Source organism: Littorina saxatilis, linkage group LG1 (assembly GCF_037325665.1).
Source record: "Littorina saxatilis isolate snail1 linkage group LG1, US_GU_Lsax_2.0, whole genome shotgun sequence".
Taxonomy (NCBI): domain Eukaryota; kingdom Metazoa; phylum Mollusca; class Gastropoda; order Littorinimorpha; family Littorinidae; genus Littorina; species Littorina saxatilis.
Window position 1 is genome coordinate 36900634 of NC_090245.1, and position 20072 is coordinate 36920705.

General features: G+C 41.0%; 1 protein-coding gene across 2 annotated transcripts in view; it reads left to right on the top strand.

The window, feature by feature from the left end:
- The first annotated feature begins 13428 nt into the window (after positions 1–13428).
- Positions 13429–20072, top strand: part of LOC138968530 (uncharacterized) — an 8592-nt gene continuing 1948 nt past the window's right edge. Inside the window, exons 1-5 of one of the 2 annotated variants that reach the window (XM_070341117.1) lie at positions 13429–13687; positions 14654–14820; positions 15620–15763; positions 18034–18235; positions 19058–20072. The exon at positions 19058–20072 is cut by the window's right edge and continues 1948 nt beyond it. In XM_070341117.1, coding sequence (XP_070197218.1) covers positions 13645–13687; positions 14654–14820; positions 15620–15763; positions 18034–18195 — 516 coding nt within the window. In that variant the 5' untranslated portion in view covers positions 13429–13644 and the 3' untranslated portion in view covers positions 18196–18235; positions 19058–20072. The remainder of the gene's footprint in view (positions 13688–14653; positions 14821–15619; positions 15764–18033; positions 18236–19057) is intronic. The other variant, XM_070341110.1, reaches the window with a different exon arrangement.

Consider the following 20072-nt stretch of genomic DNA (forward strand, 5'->3'; position numbering starts at 1 on the left):
CTAAACCTAACCCAGGTTACTAATCCTAACCCATGTTATAACCCAAAACACTTTAGTAATTAAATTTTTCGAACCATTTGCAATATTTTAGAGAAATCATATTTACCACATACACAAAAGAACGCTCTATTATCTAGCATAACACATAATTATTGGGTTTTGATGATCACGTCATCTCCAATTTTATGACGTCACTTCCGGTTTCTAAACTATATTGATATGTCAAAAAAGTGACGTCATACACTGATATGATAGCGAGTGATCTTTCCCGCCAGTTGCTAAAAAGAACAATCGATATCAAACACATTTTGATATCTTGCAGCAGTATAGGCCAGTCCACAATTAAATGCCTTGTTTCACTGAGAAACAAGCATAAACTTATTAAATAAACATTATATAATTATTAAATAAAATGAATAACAAAATGTAATATATATACTTACAGGGGCGTAGCAGACGGTCCGGCAGGTCCTGCGACCGCCGGACCACTTTTGGGCACCAAAGAAAACACAAAAAGGAGAGAGAGAGAGAGAGAGAGAGAGAGAGATTAATTCCTGTATCACACACGAGACGAATAAGCCTCAGCAGTGTAGTGCCTGTGATATTTTTCTACCGGACCACTTTGACAGGTGTGCATCGAATTTGTGGCTTTTATTTGTTTTCCGGCGAACCTTCTTTGACAGTTCTGCTACGCCCCTGAGGTCATATGGAACAGGCATAAATTGCCATATATTTCCCGCACTGTAAAACTAATTCTATAATCATAAGAAGCAAAAAATATTCGTCTCCCAATTCCCAAAACATACAAATACAAGCATAATATTAACTATTATATTATTATATTAGTTATTACTGGATGCGCTGTTCACAGTATCATTAGTGCATTGGCATGCAGCCACCCTTTGCGTAGGTGGGCCGCCGCAAAATCGATCAGTCGTGGTACAGATTCAAGAATTACGCTCCAACCGCGTGACTTTGGATGACACAACTTGGACCACATGTCAACTAATAAACAATAATGATATTCCAATAGACTGCAGTTTGATTGATAACCTTGATTTTCCGTAATAACTGTGGGAAGTCAGAATTTACGCAAACTTTGCAAGAAAAGCATAAATAATCGAAGCTCAACGTTAACAAATGCATCGAAGAAAAGAATAAAATCGATGATGGGATGCTATAACACCTTAGGTCGAAGTACAAACGCCAGTAATGGGATGATATGTCATTTTTGGAGAAAACAGGGCCGGTCTTGCACTGACCACGTAATACATTTTGTCGAGAGAATAAAAAAAACACTCTCCTATAAAAAGCAGGCACTACTGGGCACCTTCTTTGATGTGAAGGGTGCCTACGATAGTGTATGGCACGCCAGACTGCTACATAAATTATCAAATATTGGATTGTCTGGGAACATTTATCATTTTATAAAAGATTTCATTACAAATAGAACTTTGCATGTTAAAGTCGGCTCTGCCCTCTCTGCGTCTCACAAACTAGACATGGGGGTTCCCCAGGGTAGCATTATTGCGCCAACCCTTTTCAGTATCATGCTACATGATATAGACAAGGTGGACGTAGGAGGGGCATCCGTACTGCTGTATGCTGACGATCTTGCCCTCCTAGATAATAAAAAACCAATGGCCAAAAAAACAATCGTCAAAAACCATATTGACATGGCCGAATATCAACATAAGGTGGACCAGCTGAGTCGCTATATGCATGATAACGGGTTTACCCTGGCACCCGATAAAACAGTTTTCTTTGTGGCCAGTAGACAGAAATTTGTCATAGACAAATGTTCTATCCAGGTTAACGGAAATAAAATCAAACCCAGCCACCAGGTTAAGTTTTTGGGTGTGACAGTGGATCGTCTACTAACATGGCGGACACATATCATTAACCTAAATACTAAAGCAAAAAAAACATTTAACATAATTAAAATACTGTCCTCTGAGCCGTGGGCCTGTGGTCGGAAGATGCTAGTTGACATCGTTAACTCTCTGATCAGATCGCGGCTCACCTATGGACAGGAATGCTTTTTCTCAGCCAGTGCAGTGCCCTAAAAATTGCACTGGGCCTTCCCCGCTGGACAAGTAATACGAAAGTCTACCGGGAGGCAGGCTGGCTCAGCCTTAGCGACTACCGCAGACTACACTGTGCGCGCTACTATGCACGCGCCCGTGCTGTTCCGAACACTATGGAAAGCCGTTTGGCTCATAACCATTACACGCGTAATAAAAAATAAATACACGCGTAATAAATGATTAATACGCGTGTAATAAATGATTAATGCGCGTGTAATTTATCTTTTTTCTTATGCTATGGAATAGCATAATGATTAAATACACGTGTAATAACTATTTCATACGCGTGTAAGAAATGATTATTACGCGTGTATTAATTATTTCTTACACGCGCATGAAATATTTATTACGCGTGTATTAAATATTTTTTACACGCGCATGAAATGATTATTACGCGTGTATTAATTATTTCTTACACGCGCATAAAATATTTATTACGCGTGTATTAAATATTTCTTACACGCGCATGAAATATTTATTACGCGTGTATTTAATCATTTCGTACACGTGTATGACATTTTTATTCCACGTGCATTTAATCATTTCTTACACGCGTATAAACTATTTCCTGCATGTGTATTTAATCATTTCTTACACGTGCATGAAATATTTATTACACGCGTATTTAATCATTTCTTACACGCGCTTAAAATAGTTATTACACGCGTATTTAATCATTTCTTACACGCGTAAAAAATGATTATTACACGCGCATTAATCATTTATTACACGCGTATTAATCATTTATTACGCGTGTATTTATTTTTTATTACGCGTGTAATGGTTATGAGCCAAACGGCTTTCCATAGAACACGGTCACTGTCGTGCTCGACAACCTATCTAAGGAGTACCCTAACCTATGTGCAGCTGATCGTCTCAGCAAAAGCAGAAAATTAAAAACCCAACCCATCATAGATTACATAGCCCCCCTATTAAAACAATGTAGTTTTGAGGTGAACTGCTGCCAGGTACCTGTGTCCCCATACCCCCCCTGGCTGCTGGAGACTCCAGAATTTCACTGCGACCTAGGGGTGGAGATTAGTAAAAAAGACAACCCGCTCCTCTTGGCGACTATGGCCAAGGAGCTAATTAACACAAAGTATTCACACTTTCTACATATATATACAGACGGCTCCAAGCTGGAGGACGGAAGAGTGGGCTGTGCCTTCGTTATTCCGTCTCTTAATGTATCAAAGAAATATAGATTAAATAATGAAGTTTCAATCTTCACTGCCGAGCTCTTTGCCATACTCATGGCGCTCACCTTTATTAACGATTTAACTGTAATCCCACACCATGTTGTGATTTTATCTGACTCTTTATCGTCGTTGCAGGCCCTGTTGTACGGTTCTGGTAATCGTACTGACATGATCCACGACATAAATATAATTTCACACCAAATTATTGCTTCAGGCACCCAGCTGGACCTCCAATGGGTCCCGTCTCACGTTGGCTTAGCTGGAAATGAGGCGGCTGACCTGGCAGCAAAAGAAGCAACAGCAAATCCCTCTGTAACTACAAATGTAGGTTTCTCACTAACCGAAATCTATTCAAAAATAAACTCCCTTTATAAAATAGTATTCTGCCCAAATAACCCTTGCCTGCCCACTCCCGTACTGCCCCCGGTATTACTACGTATGTTCAGACGCCTGCGTACTGGTGGCACGATTTATAAGATTTTTAAACCACATTGCTCCTGTGGACAACTTATCGGTTTAGAGCACGTCTTTGACCAGTGTCCGGAAAATATACCTTACTTCCACAATCTATATAAGCATATGTCAACTCACAAATTGACACCCGAACAATATTTAACTAAACATAGCGAGCTCGGCTGGTCACATACACTACTGCTATGTAGGCTCGTATACCACTCCCCTGTGAGTGTGTGGGTCTGAGCCTACATACTCTTAAACCATACCTGTACGTCTCCCACCATAATGATACCGCAAGGCCTCCTAACACCCTCCCACCCCATTCCCCTTCTTCCCCACTACCCCCTACCGGCCCTTTTCTTGGTGCTTAGTAGAGGCCCTTACTGCGGTACAGACAGCTCTGTCGGAGCATGAGAAACCCATACGGCAGCCCCTTGCTGCCAAGGGCTTAGTGATCCGACATTTCAACACCAATTAGTGTGCCACACCAATAGTGTGCACACAGACCTATGTCAGTTGACATTACCAGGTCTCCTACCACCTGTTTCCCTTTGCTCCCTCCCCCCACTTTTTTTCTTTTTTTTTTTTCTCCAGGTGGCTAGTAGAGGCCCAACCCACGATTAAGACTTCCCCCTCTCCTCAACACACATATACAATTACTGAGTAAATCCTGATTAACAATTCTATAAGAGGCTGTCGGCGCTCGGGAAACAGGGAGCGAAGGGCAGTGCCCCACCTAGTGACCGAGTGCCGCAGCCCATACCTCCCTACCGCCCTGATATGGCCCTTCGTGGTCGGCTGGGCGCTAAGCAAACAGACAAACAAACAAACAAACCTTCCTCATAACCCAAATGAGGCTGCCGGCGCTTGGGAAACAGGGAGCGAAGGGCAGTGCCCCACCTAGTGACCGGGTGCCGCAGCCCATACTTCCCCCATAACCCAAATAGAACTCAGTTCCTGCTACCAGACTGTAAAATAAACTATAACTATGAGACACTATAAATAAGAGGTCTTTCCTTTTTAAACAATCTTTTAAGTGATATTAATGCATCCCTTTTAATGAACACTGCTAATGTACTGTTAGCTCAAATGCGACTATTGCAGTGGCAGGAGGGCTGGCGGACATAGCAGACCTAAACTATACCAACTCTTATGGATAGGTCTCTAGCACAGGATACATGCGGGCGAGTATGAATGCGTGTGTCTGACCTTAATATGGTAGCATTTTTTCTATCTTTTCATTTTTTACATCACTCTTCATTCTTAAAGTTTTTAACAAGGTGGTCCTGAGATTTTAACATCTTTTCTTTCCTTTTTAAATAGTATATGAATTAAAGATTATACTCTTAACGGTCCCCCCCTAAGTAAGACAACGCATACGACCAAAATCTATCCTTCTACAAGGACTCTAGCATATACGGGTTATTATACCCCCACCCCCATCCTTATGGAGAGTGGGTCCCAGCATCGGGGGGCTTGCCTGCTCGGCCTCACCCTACTCCTTTCCTCCTTTTTTTATTTTTTATTTTTTTTTAAATTTTTTTATTTTTATTTTTTTTTTTAAAATATATAATATCATATCAACCCAGTCCTGTCCTTAAGAGGCTGACAAACAATGCCTGTAGGACACAAATTTCCCTAAAAAAAGGAGAAAACAGAGACGATTTTGTGCAGAAACTCACCCTGCGTGTTGCTCTTCAGCAGTGTAAGTTAGTGCGGAGGCAATTCCCCGTGCAGCCACCGTCTACGGCGTGAGTTGAGCGATTTCCTTCACGCGGGGATTGACGACGCTGTACTGTCTGTGTTGACGGTCTAAAAATAGCCCAACCTCTGCTTTGAGACACATGTTTACCGCCCTCAGCTAATTCAAGAAATCACCCCCCTCCTGGGTACACGTGCACTCAAGTTAACCTCTGCTTTGACCTGTGTGCCAAGAGTCAGATGAGAGAGAGACTGAGAAAGCGAGAGAGAGAGAGAGAGAGAGAGAGAGAGAGAGAGAGAGACACACACACGCACACACACATACACACACACACACACACACACATAAACAGAGACAGACATGGAAAGACAGAAGCGGAGAGACTCAGAGGGAGACACAGACAGACATACATACAGAGAGAGAGAGAGAGAGAGAGAGAGAGAGAGAGAGAGAGAGAGAGAGAGAGAGAGAGAGAGAGAGAGAAAATGTAACTGATCTCGTGAGAACGGTTGAGGCCTTGCAAGGTTTTGACGGCAACAATAATTATTGTAGTTCTCTAAGACTTTATTTCTGTTTGATTTGTATTATGTTGGGAAGACATATTTATCAATTGATCAACAAAATAAAACATAATACAAAACGACACAACATTGTTAAAATCATTATTGGCCAACGTTGAACGTTTACGAAGGCCTCAATCTTCCCGCGCCGTAGACCAGATTAATAGGTGCTTGATTTTGGTATTTTGATTTACATAACATTAAACCTTTCTTGGGGTTCATGGTCATGGCAACAGCCATATTAATATTATATGATGTATAATATTATATTTCAGCATATGTGAATTACATGTCATCATACCAAACTGTCATACATTTTTATTCCTACATTATTCTGATTGATCACAACCAAACCTACTATCATTGGACACATCCAAATGCAAGCGCCTGTTCTTGACAACTTGCTTTGATCTCTTGTTTGGCCTGTAGGTAAAATGTACAATGTATTTTCTGATTTGTGCACAAAAGCTTTTCTTTTTCTTCTTTTTTTTTTAACATAACAATGTTTAATGTCACTGTATGTTTGAAAGACCATGGTCACATTTGTAAAACAAATGTTAAATTAGAAAATAAATAACATTTTGGTTCATGATTTTTTCCTACACCTGTGCTGAAAATAAGACATAAAAATGTTGGTATATAAGTCACTCAAATGCAGTATAGTATGAATGGTTTGAGTTTGTTGCGGTTGACCCTGCACAGTTCGACCTGTGATGTTTTTGTTGAACAATTTTGCCTTCAAACCTCCCATAGAGTGACGTATTTCACAACTTCCTGTGTTACACAAACTCAGTGATGACCAATTTTGCCTTCACCCCTCCCATAGGGTGACGGATTTCACAACTTTCTACAGATGAACAATGTTGCCTCCACCCCACTTTGAACTCAAAGCCATGACGTTCCCTACACAAGGCTTTGACAAGAAATTCAGTTGATCCCAGGATCAACACGGGCCGAAACATTGACAATATCAAAGAAACAGGAAGTTGTACACCTGTTGGTACAGGTAAACAAAATAATAGTGTTGATGTGTCCTGTTAAATTGTCTTTTCGGCGTTTGTACATAAATGGGAGATAACAACTATCGCAATATCAAGGAAGAAGATTGTTGTGAAAGTAATGCAATAATGAATAAGAGCTCAATAATGAATAAGACCTATTGGCTTAACAGAAAGGAAGAAGGCTACTCTACCTTTATGGAAGTGATGCAATAATACTGGTATTGGTGACAGAAATATGTTTTCCACCAAGAAACCGATCGATCAACCAAGGAACCAAAAGACAGAGCGAGCGATAGACGTTGCAACAGGTAGGAATGGTATTGTTTTTGGTCTGAATGAGCGTCATACAGTGGCATGTCACAGTGTAGAAGGGAAAGTAGTTATAAATAGAAATGAATGAAATCAAAGTGTATGATGCAAATAACTTTATTTAAAATTATCACTGAGTCACAAAATAATAAAGCAAGAAAGAATACAGTGTTAGTGAAACTGTTGTAAATGGCAAAATGCTGTTGCCATGAATACACATTTGAATGGTTGTTGGTTGTTGTTGAATGCTAGTAATGTAGCACCAATATATGACCCATTGTCACACTTAAACGAAGCTCTGGCTGACTTTGTTGAGGATGTGGCCAGGTTTCCTGGGAGGGCAGTAGTCAATGTAAAAGACTATTTCTTTGAAAAAACATATACCATCTAAAGAATGGAAGTAGACTTGATCCGACAACATTTGTGTTGGCCATTGTACCAATCATGAAGTACACGATTTTTTGCAGTCACTGTCTTTTCCCCAGTAAATTTTCGAGTCAGGCGGACCTTTGACCCAGTACATTTCCCGGTAACAGCCGAGGCCTTGTTAAGGTTAATTTTTTCCCAAAAATACTTGTTGAAGTTATTATTATTATTATTATTATTATTATTATTATTATTATTATTATTATTATTATTATTATTATTATTATTTAAGTTATTGAGACATCCCAGTGCACTAAGGGATTTATAGAGCAAATCGAGAAAATTCATTATTGAACGAAGCGCATAGCGCTGAGTTCAATAATTATTTTCGAGATTTGCTCTATAAATCCCTTAGTGCACTGGGATTGTTTCAATAACGATATTGTCGGTACCGCCAGAGAAAAAAGAAGATACAACACGCACATTTTGCTACGCGCATTTGAATAGGCATAACTGTGTGGTCAGGTCGTATAGAAGATCTACTTTTGTGTGGGCTGTCTCGTGTGTTGTGCTTTCATCACACGCAAACTCTTGTTTTAATTTCTGTTGGTAAATTCCAGTGTAGCGTTAAGCTAAAGAGTGATGATCTTTCTCTCATTTGAACTCGGAGAAAGGACTGTGCTTTCAGTTATTTGCGGTTCGAAACCTTCATCGAGCTTCGACAGATTGACTGTGCAGAGTTGTGCCCCTTGCCAAGGTCGACGAAAAGCCCATTTTCAAAATAAACGTGGCATGTTTTTCGTGTGGTATCTTCCCTCATCGGGGAGTCTGGTACTAAATATGAACGGTAAGAATGCTCTGAACCCTACACGTATTATATCCCCATCGTTTTATCGTTCACATTTGCCTAACATGTTAATTTGCTGAGCGGGATTTATGTCGTCTGCTAGGCTATTGCACTGAGTCTCATTTCAAAAACAAAAATTGCTCGTCCCGTTGCACTGAGTCTGCACACATAAAGCAGGCTGGTAATAAGTCTTATATGTGGTAAGAACGTTCTAAACCCTACACGTTTTCGATTCCGATTGTTCTTGCCTTAAAATAAACGGAAAGCATTCATTTACTGAACAGATGCAGTCGTATTTCAGTGTAGTCTGCTACGTGCTGATCTAGCTGCGACGTTATCGGAATAACACTTGTGTTTTCTGTTAGCTGCTGGGAATTGTATACTAACTCATCATTTGGTAATGTGGATAATAAGGTACATGCCACCAACATGGCATAATTATGAGAGGAATCTTCGCAAGTCGAAACTGAAAAATTAGACACAGCGGGTTCTATTTTTAGATCAGTGCAACTGTGGGCGGCACAGGCGCATGCAATCTGTCAGAAAAAAAACACTTCTGCTTTAATTGAAAAGCAGGACATTTATGGTCATAATCATTGGTATTGTGGAGAATATATAAGCTACATGTCATTAATTAATTCTGAGGATGAGAGTACAGTCTCGCTTTGGCAAAGGGTGTAAGAATACGCTCTGTGGAAAAGTTAGCGCACTCCAGGAGTGCGCTAACAGATTTAAGCGCATCGCCATTAGCCAATCAACTGGTTCACATCAGTCATGTGACACCAGTACTTACTGACAATTATTATTATTATTATCATATTATGTTGAAGTAACACGCCGTACAAGCCGTTACGCTGAATGCGTGGAGGTGTCGGGGGCGGGGGGGGGGGGGGGGGGTGGGGGTGGAGAGAGAGTTGACTCTGATATCTATGAGGCCCTGTAAGCGTTACAGACGGTTTCGGTTTCGAAGGAAGGGAGACAAACCACAGCACGTCTTCCACAGGTTGATTTCTTCCCTTCTAGTGCAGGAATAAAAAATATTCATACGCAAATTGTTAGCAGATGTTAAGATTTTAAGTACAACAATGTTAAAATAGATGAATTTTTTCACATACAAAATACACATGTTATTGTTTGTTTGAAAGACCCTGGTAAAAATAGACAACAAACTTTCAAGTTTGAAAAGAAAGTACTTTTTGTGTTGTCCGTTTGTGATAAAGTTCACCTGTGCTCTACAATGTCTCCCAAACTGACGACTATATTTTGTACTCATTTACATTGTACAGTGAAGGGTTCGACAGTGGTAGTCTATGAACTCATGCACATGTTTTTGTTAGAATTCAAATTCTTGTGACACACTTCTTCTTGTTCATTTCCTGTGCCTGTGATTTGTTTGAGCACATTGTGAGGTATTTGACCACAGACTACAAACGGAAACAAAGAACGAAAAACAAAGATAAAAACATGCACCAGCAATCACAGTCTAGTGCCCTCCAAAGAACACTCGCTGGGGAAAATCAAATTTCAAAACTTCGAAAGCACTCACGAGTCTAAACGCGCAAATTCGCAATCACTCCAAGTTCTTATAAAAAACGCTGGCGCTGGACCCGAGTACTCTTCAGACTGGCTCGCTCCCCCAGTATGAAAGTTTTTGTCTTGTGCACGTGGATTTAAAAAAAAAAAATATATAAAATATTTATTTATTTTACACAATTAAAAAAATCATTAGAGTAAAATAAAACAGTAAAACGTTCATAATAAACAATAGTAAATAAGAATTTTTAAAAAAATAAAAAAAAAGAAAATAGACCGCCCATGCGGGGAATCGAACCCGGATCACTTTGGCCATAGACGAATCGCTTTCCACCCGGATCACTTGGATTAAAAAAAAAATTTAAAAAAAATTTATTTATTTATTTTACACAATTAAAATAATTATTAGAGTAAAATAAAACATTAAAACGTTCATAATAAACAATAGTAAACAAGAATTAAAAATTAAAAAAATAGACCGCCCATGCCGGGAATCGAACCCGGATCACTTTGGCCATAGACGGACGTGCTACGACAACTTTACTAGAGTTGTGCGCCTTGAATCACTGTGTGTATCTGTCGCTCTCTGTCTTTCAGTCTCACCGAGACCACACACTGCATTGTAGTTTCTTTGCCGAGACCAACGGCGACTTCCTGTCACGTGGTACATACGTCACAGAAATCCCCCATGAACAAAAATGTCTCCACCTGCAAGCTACTTACCCGACGCCAAAGACGAGCCGCTCGGGCGGCCCGTCAATAACGAACGGATAAGGGGCGTAACTCCTTAGTCATATTACAGTTGAAAATTCAAAGCAGGTCGGCTTCACTCAATTTCTTGGCATCAGAGGCTTGACATAAATTAGGAATACAAATGGTTGGACCCATCATGGACCAACTAAAACGCTGTAGGGCAGAATTAATATCAACAACAAAAATCTTTGCATCTTTGAATGAATCGAAGCGCACGAGTGGTAAGTCTCGTGCGTTTCGATTCATTCAAAGATGCAAAGATTTTCGTTGTTGATACAAAGGGACTTGACGCTCACTTTCTGCACGCTGAGAACGCCACTTCCTACAGTGACGCTGAGAACGTTCAAAAATACCATCAAAATAATAATAATAATAATAATAAGAAGAAGAAGAAGAAGAAGAACATTTATATAGCGCTAAATCAAAAACTTTCGTTAAAAAGGCTTGCTCTAAGCGCTTGACATCTAAACTAAAACGTCATTCACACTCTTTACAATGATGTACAAGAACTTCATGTCACACTCTTTCATTCAATATAGCACCATTCACACAGTTGTTATTCTGTACAAGACAATAAGTTAGTCTAACATTTAGAATGTTCATAAGATGAAAACAAGAGAAAACCAGACTGATTAAAACAACTGCTTAGTGCTAACAAAGCATGAATCTTAATGATAACGTAATACATGTTTAACTGTTAAGACCATAAAAACCTATATGCTAAAATAACTTCGAACTTTTAAGAACTTCTTATAAGATACACAGCACATCTAGATAAACACCAGAATGATAAAACAAAAGGCAACTCGTTAAAACTATTAAATGCATCAATGTCTAAAACACGAAAGACTCAAATATAAGATACACAATTCTCTAGAATTGTTTATTAAAACTGAAACCGACCTGCTCAAAGTAAACCATACCCACCCCCTCCCTACCCACCCCCAACCCTCCTCCTACACTAAATACTAATTATTTCTACTCTTAACTTCCCAACTACACGTTATCCATAAACTATGCACAGGAACATGTGTGTCAGCATTATGTGGCACCGACATGACTTGTGCATATCTAGCTTACAGCTAAGGGTTAAAGTTAAAGGACTACTGCAGTGAAAAATTATATTTATAATAATTTAAAACAAAAGACAAAAATAACAAGCTGAATAGAGATGGAACCGTTTCAGAACAGGATGGCAAAATGTTGCGACTTTAGGAGTTGTGTTTCTGGAAGAGGTGAGTTTTGAGTGCTCGCTTGAATGACTGTACTGACTGAGAGTGGCGAATGTGAGAGGGGAGAGAGTTCCATTGAGTAGATGCGCAAAATGCAAAAGTGCGTTGTCCATATGCTTTTGATTTTGTGTGTGGGATGACTAGGGTGCGGCTATCAGAAGAGGAGCGGAGTTGTCTAGCAGGAGTGTATACAGTGAGAAGTTCAGAGAAATAAGCAGGAGACGAGGCAGAGAAGAAGTGAAAGCAGAGAGTGGACAGTTTGTATTCAATGCGGGCTTGGATGGGTAACCAGTGGAGTGTGCGGCGAAGTGGTGTGACATGATCTTTTTTTCGTGCTTTGAGGATCAGGCGTGCTGCAGAATTTTGAACTTTCAGGAGGTAGAGTTTTAGCGTTTTAGTTGGTCCATGATGGGTCCAACCATTTGTTTTCCTAATTTATGTCAAGCCTCTGATGCCAAGTAATTGAGTGAAGCCGACCCGCTTTGAATTTTCAACTGTAATATGACTACGGAGTTACGCCCCTTATCCGTTCGTTATCAAAGCCTTGTGTAGGGAACGTCATGGCTTTGAGTTCAAAGTGCCTTCACCCCACCCATAGGGTGACGGATGTCACAACTTCCTGTGTACACAAACTGATGACGTATTTCACAACAAAATGGCGCTGCCCATGGTCAACCTCGAAACTAACCGTATGAATGGGGGCCTCCTGGCCCCCATAAAAATGTCATATAAATAAACATCACAACAAAAACGTCTTGAAACTTACTGTGTGGAATCCCGCACTGAAATGATGAAGGCTGAGGGTGTGCAATGCATCCTATTGGAGATATCAGATGCCGGACGTAAATGTCCTGGCTATATAATGATTCCTTCAGAATGAAATGGTTTGAAAAGTTGTCAAGGTTGCTGCCTTTTCCTCCCACAAAAATATTAATGTTGATATAATATTCAAAGCCGGAAAGCTCACGGCCGCACGCACGGCATCTAAGTTCTCACCGCACACACACTGACATACACACACACACACACACACACACACACACTGACACACACACACACTAGCATTCGGACAAATGTATACACATTCATATTCACACAAGCTTCTAGTACTTATCTTAGCGGCTATATAACGGATAGCAATCCGTCATCATATAAATAAATAAAAATGTGGTCGGTCTTAGGCTGTCAGTTATTGGTTTGTCTTCAGCCGGCTCTAATGGTATTGATAAGAGCAATCTTAGCCAGTGAGCGTTTGCAGGAAATTCGGCATTTCTTCCTGACAGAAAACAAACATCTGTTAAATCCAGAAATGAAGAGAATATGCGCCGTGGGAGGAAAAGCACGTTCCGCTCAAACATTGCACACTGCATCGCCACACACACAGCTCATTCACCCGCGCGCGTGCAGTCTTCGCATTTCACTACGAGGCAGGTAGTGCACACACGTGAACAGACTTTGGAGAAGCCGCCATATTTTGTGTTTACAATTTGGCTCCACAGAAATATAGAACTCTGTGTTTGGCTCCGTGTTAGCACCAGAACATTTTTTTGACCTTGAGTACGTTGCCATTGGGAGCTGACAATCTCTCATACACAAGGGATGGCGACTGAAACTCATTCGAAGCAGGTTCCCGCTGGTGTTGGTAAGACGGTATCGGTTTTGTGACTTGACTAGTTCGATCGGATATTTCTCGACTGATCAAGGTCTTGAAGTTGAGTTAGTTCCTGGTACTGGGCAAGGTTCTGTGTGTGTGTGTGTGTGTGTGTGTGTGTGTGTGTGTGTGTGTGTTTGTCTGCTTGCGCGCGTGCATGCGTGCGTGCCGAGTCAGTGCTTGCGTGCGTGTGCAGTGTGTCCGCTGTATATATATAGGTGTTGTGATTACTCGGATATGAGGAAAATATGTAATCGTTCGGTCAAACCCGCATTGGCGCTTTAGGCAATTTTAGTCTGTGTCGAGTCTTGCGCACATTTGCAGTTTGTGGGCCACAAATTTGTGCCCTTATTTTGTTGGATTAATGACAACAAATGCCAAGGATACACGAACAAACCCATTGAGATAGTGCGTTTCGCTGGCGACTATAAATAGATTTCTGGGAAATATCCTGTCTCATATGGCGCAAGTAATGCCCATAATTGCCTTACCGTGATGGCATTCATTCGACCACACTACAACATGTCATGTATTGCCATTATTGTGCGAACGGCAAATCATGGTACTTACGGAAAAGCAAGCTGGACTGAACTGAAAGCATCTAGAATTTACAATGTGACAGACCAACACGCATCTTTGAGGTAAATCATCGTTGAACAACGAAAGATTAGGCCTATGCATGTGATTGAAATAAGTTGTAATTGATTGATTGATTGATTGATTGATTGATTGATTGATTGATTGATTGATTGATTGATTGATTGATACCTTCCTTAATAGACTTCCAATTGAAACTTCGAGGTTATAAAGGTCAATTGACGCCCGACTGACCGGCATCGCCTCATTGAAGCCTGTTGAAGCGTTAAACAGTCATTAGTTTTGAGGCAGCTCACTCACGGTTGTAATGGCTATGTTTCAGTTGAAGAATTTAACAAATTCTGTTTGTAATAACCATAGGTCAGCAGCCTCCGGGGTACTATGCCGCCCATGGTTCTGGTATGAATCCCACTTGGTCACCGTACAGCGCGGCATCTGGATCTGCTGACTTCAACCCGGGTACGGGTACCTACCCCCAGCATTTGCCTGTTACTCAGACCGTCCCGTCACCCAACACATCCGTCATGGTTGGTTTCTTCTCGCTTTTCTTTTGAGTTTTAGTCTCTGGTTTGTTGCTTGTTCTTTCTTTCTCTCAATCATTCTTTCTGGCTTCTTTCCTGTCTTCCTTTGTGCAGTACCTATTGATTGGTATGTGGATGGACAGATAGATGGGTAACTGATTGATCGAGTGATTTATTGATGAACTGATTGATTGATTGAGTGATTGAATGATTGATTGGGGTTTGGTTTTGGGGTTAGGTGGTTGATTTTTTTACTGGTTACTAGTTGTTGTTGTTGTTGTTGTTGTTGTTGTTGTTTTTGAAACGAACAATTTATAAGCATGCTAGCGGGTGTCACTACATAACCGTAGATGAACAGGCCAATTCGTCATTGGCATTAGCTAATCTTATTCGTCTCCTGCACTTATTCTTTATTTTGTAATCAACCAAGCGGAGTCACAAAATGGTAATTACTACCCAATCATGCACTGATATTTGCCTTGAATGACCGGTGACTCAACCACTGATGTTTACCTTGAATGACAGGTGACTAAACCACTGATATTTACCTTGAATGACAGGTGACTAAACCACTGATATTTACCTTGAATGACAGATGACTCAACCACTGATGTTTGCCTTGAATGACAGGTGACTCAACCACTGATATTTGCCTTGAATGACAGGTGACTCAACCACTGATATTTGCCTTAAATGACAGGTGACTAAACCACTGATATTTGCCTTGAATGGCAGGTGACTCAACCACTGATATTTGCCTAGAATGACAGGTGACTCAACCACTGGTATTTGCCTTGAATGACAGGTGACTCAACCACACCTCGGAGGAGGCGTGAACCGCTGTGTTGAAGAGCCCATCAGCACAACATGTGCACTCGTCATGTCCACGCTCAGCGCCATCTTGTGTGGTTTCTGGTGTGGCGCCGTGGCCATCGTGCTTGCCTGGAAGGTGGGTGACATTCACACCGACCCACGTATGCGCTCTGAATAGACGAATTCCGAAAATAACTCCGTCGGGTTTGTATGGGTTGTGGGGGAGTGATCTTTTCTTGCAAAATTGCAGACAAACAATGGACGGACCAATCACTAGCGAGGGGTGTGCCGGAAACACGTCCCTCCATTGTTTGTCTGCGTTTCGCAAGAAAAGGTCATTCTTCCACAACCCTTACAAACCCGACAGAGTTATTTCAGAAAATCGTTTATTTAGACAACAACATAATTATATAGGAAGCAGGGTCCTGGCTCCTGGGAGAATATGAAGCCGCATGGAAATGAACACACGACTGACTTTGATCCTCGGCTTAAAGGCACACTCAGCTTCCCGTAAACCATTAGTTTCCGGTCACTGACACTGTCTGGCTTTTACACACAGTACAAACACCCGTTCGTTTAAACGCTCAACGCTTGAGAACATCCTAGGTGGCCTCCGTAAAGAGCAAGCATTTTTCAAAGAATTAATTTTTGCGTGGCCAGCCGGATTTACAATGAGACAAATCGGACGCCTCATTTTGGTGCTAGACCTAACTTTTAAAATCTAAATAAATCGACAGCTTGTTACACAAACATTTTTAAATCATAAAATAATTCTTTTTTCATCAAAACAAGATCAGTACAAAACGAAGTTTTGAAAGTTTAAAAAAAGGGAGCCCGGAAGCAGGGTCACGCAAGGTCGTGTTTCCCAAAGCAGACGAATGTTCTGCATAGCGCTTGCTCTTTCAAGGCAACCGCCGCCGATAAGTTCGTGTGACTTGCAGCCGTTTGTTGCGTTTTAGATTCAGAGGTACACAATAACGTGCTATTGCAGATACAGCGAGTCGCATTGAAATCACAAACTGACGACTAAATTGTGAAAAAAAAAGGAAATTTGATCGCACGGGTTCACGATGGCTCAGGGGTTAGATAAACCACGAAAACTGGTGTGTGGTTTACGCGAGCTAAATAGCCATTCAAATTAATTGTGTCATTTAATGCTTTTAAATGCCATTTCAACTGTGTTCGTCAGGTTAGAACTGCTTTTTTCATGAGATTTAAATCGTTCGGTAAACCATTTGAGGCAGACTGGGCCTTTAAAGAGATAACGTCTAGCAAGAAAACTGTTTTTCATCGCCCCGAGAGATATCCAGTTAAGGTTGAGGGTTGTAATAATGTGACCACACACCAGGAATACATTAAAATGAACGTTTGAGGCCTGAGTTACTCACATTAAAAACTGCTGTTTTTTGAGAGAGAATCCCAGACTGTAATTCATTATTCTCATTGTGACGCCTTTTTGCGCCAGTCATTATTTTCGTTCTACTAACTTGGGGATCCTTTACGTCCTCGCAGGAAGTTTTCCTATTAGGGACATGAGTTGGTGATATGCTGTGTAATTTCGTTCTACCTTTCGCCCCTGAGTATTTCATGCGCTATTCCTAAAGGTAAAGATTTAAAATTGAGCCGAGAGCTACAGAGTTCGTGTTGGGTGTTGAATAGATAAAAATACACACTATGATGGTCTTAGAATTAGTGTTTGGTCGTTTTATTTTTCAAAGCTGAATGCTGTAGGTTTGACTTCGTTATACCAACGGTCTTAATCTGCTTTGACGAATGGGTATCTGTGAGGAATAAATAAAATATGATGACGAACGGAATCCGGCTCCTGACACAGGAGAGCGGGGCGAAGCAAACCGCTCGCTGATTAAAATTCATGTTACTATTTGGAATAGTATCGGACCAGTTTTCAGCAAATCATTGCAGGTGTTTCTAAATTACAACACAGCGAATGTCCCTTGAACTTTAGAAGCATACATTTTCCAAAATGGCTGTCTGTCTGTCTGTCTGTCTGTCTCAGTCAATCTGTCTCTGTCTGTCTCAATCTGTCTCTGTCTGTCTGTCTGTCTCAATCTGTCTCTGTCTGTCTCTCTGTCTCTGTCTCTCTCTCTCTCTCTCTCTCTCTCTCTCTCTCTCTCTCTCTCTCTCTCTCTGTGATGTCATGCTTAGATCAGGACTAGCTGTAAGAAAGGTCCTACGGACCTAATGCTATCTTTCCTGTAATAAAGTTCAAAGTTCAAAGTTCTCTCTCTCTCTCTCTCTCTCTCTCTCTCTCTCTCTCTCTCTATCTCTCTCTCTATCTATCTCTCTCTATCTATCTCTCTCTCTCTCTTTGACCCCCCCCCCCAAAAAAAAAATCCAATCCAAACTCCCCTGTATCACGTTCTTTCCAATGGCTCCTTGTCACAGGCCAGGATGCAAGTGCTGGACAAAAAGTATGAGCACGCTGCCCACAGCCTGAAGATAGTGTGGCTCTTCTTATTTCTGGCTGTCCTGTTTGGAATCGCTATCTGGGCGATGGCGGGCATCTATCTCTACTACATTGCGGCCTACGTGTACTATTACGGCTAGTTGCTGCGAACTCAGACACCCCACCGGACAGGTATGACAGGTATGATAGAGTGTGTGTGTGGGTGTGTGTGTGGGTGTGTGTGTGTGTGGTTGTTGGTTTGGGTGTGTCTGTGACTATATATCAAGGACAAGAAAAGCCAAACAAAGAATGTCAAGTGGCAGCCCAAATTTTCGACCTGTATATATGTATATATATATGTGTGTGTGTGTGTGTGTGTGTGTGTGTGTGTGTGTGTGTGTGTGTGTGTGTGTGTGTGTGTGTGTGTGTGTGTGTGTGTGTGTGTGTGTGTGTGTGTGAAGTCGGGGGAGCAGGTGGGGAACTCTGTAATTATAGTCTCGGGTTTGCCTCTTTGTGCCTTTGTTTCTTTGTTTTTATCTGATGTGTGTGTGAGTATTTGGATCACATCATTTTTAAGGGGGGGGGGGGGGTCCAAATTTCTTTTAGGGACAGATCGACGACGCAAAGCGTTTAGTTAAGGAAACCTCTTATACTACCTTCCAAATCCGTCATTTAGAAGACAAAGGCCGGCTCCCAGGGGGTTCAGGGGTATGCCCCTCCCCCCCCGCCCCCCCCGGAAAATGTTGATAAAAACAAGGAAAATGGGGCAATCTGGTGCAATCTGAGCCATTATATTTTCTTTATTTTCAAATTTTTTTAAAATATCTTTTTTATCTTTATTTTCTTTAGGCTGGGGATCGAAACCCTGGATCCCCACCCCACCCCCTGGATCCGCCCCTGTTGTAGCTGTGTGGGTGACTGTTTGTCGATCTGTGTGTCTGTGTGTGCGTCTTTTTGTTTGTTTATTTGTTTGTTTGTTTGTTTTTTATGAACTTAGACCCATACCTTTTTGTTTGTATACAGGAAAGTATGACCGTTGGCTCATTTTGAGGATCTACGAGGGAACGTCACCAATTGTGTGGACAGATGCAGGTCAACAAACACCAAATTAATTGTCACTGCTATTTTACTAACAATGATTGTTATAATTTGCGTCGCATTGTCTGCTGTGCAACGCCGCGCCGATCTGTTGGTCCAAACAACAGTGACCAAAACGTGTACAAATGTTTCACTTTTCAGCATCTTACAAACGTGACACATTCCCTGTAGATTTGGAAATGACAAAGGAACGTCTTGCTGTAAAACATTTATTGGCTTGCGGATGAAACCTGCTTCCTTTCGAACCCCTCCCCCTAAAAAAAAGTGATTTGTGAATGAAAATGTTATTCATTTTTAAAAGGTCATTTCTTTTGGGAATTACTGACTTCCAGGGGCTATCTCCAGTGTATTCTGTCAGCTGTAAAACTAAACAGATTATAATATATATTATTATAATGTTGATCGGTCCTACATCCCCAAATGCCTGACTGACTTTCTTTTTTCTTTTTCTTTTTTTCTTTTTTTTTGCAGGGGGGGGGGGGGGGTGAAAATTTGGGAGTTTCGAAGAATATTTAGTCGCCTTACAGGTGTCTATTATCAAGAAACGACCAGATTCTTTCATTCTTTTCCCTCCTGTACGTAAATATAGAATGTTTTTGAAATTTGATAGCTTCTATATATATATACGACTAGTGTCTGTGTGTCTGTGTTGTCTGTGTGTCTGTCCGCGATGCACGGCCAAAGTTCTCGGTCGATCTTTTTCAAATTTGCGGGTAATCATCTAGTTGGAAATGTATTGATTGAAGGGAGACAATTTTCAACCTGTATCTAAACATGTATGTGTAAAAAGAGATTTGTTTTTTAATTTGCTTTTGTTTGTGCCTTGTGTGTAGACAGCATTTGATTTGCAACCTTTTCAACACGCATGTGACTATGAAATATAATTGTTCTGTATTACCTAAAGTCCGTTCCAAATGTGTGTGCCTGTGGAAAACCGACT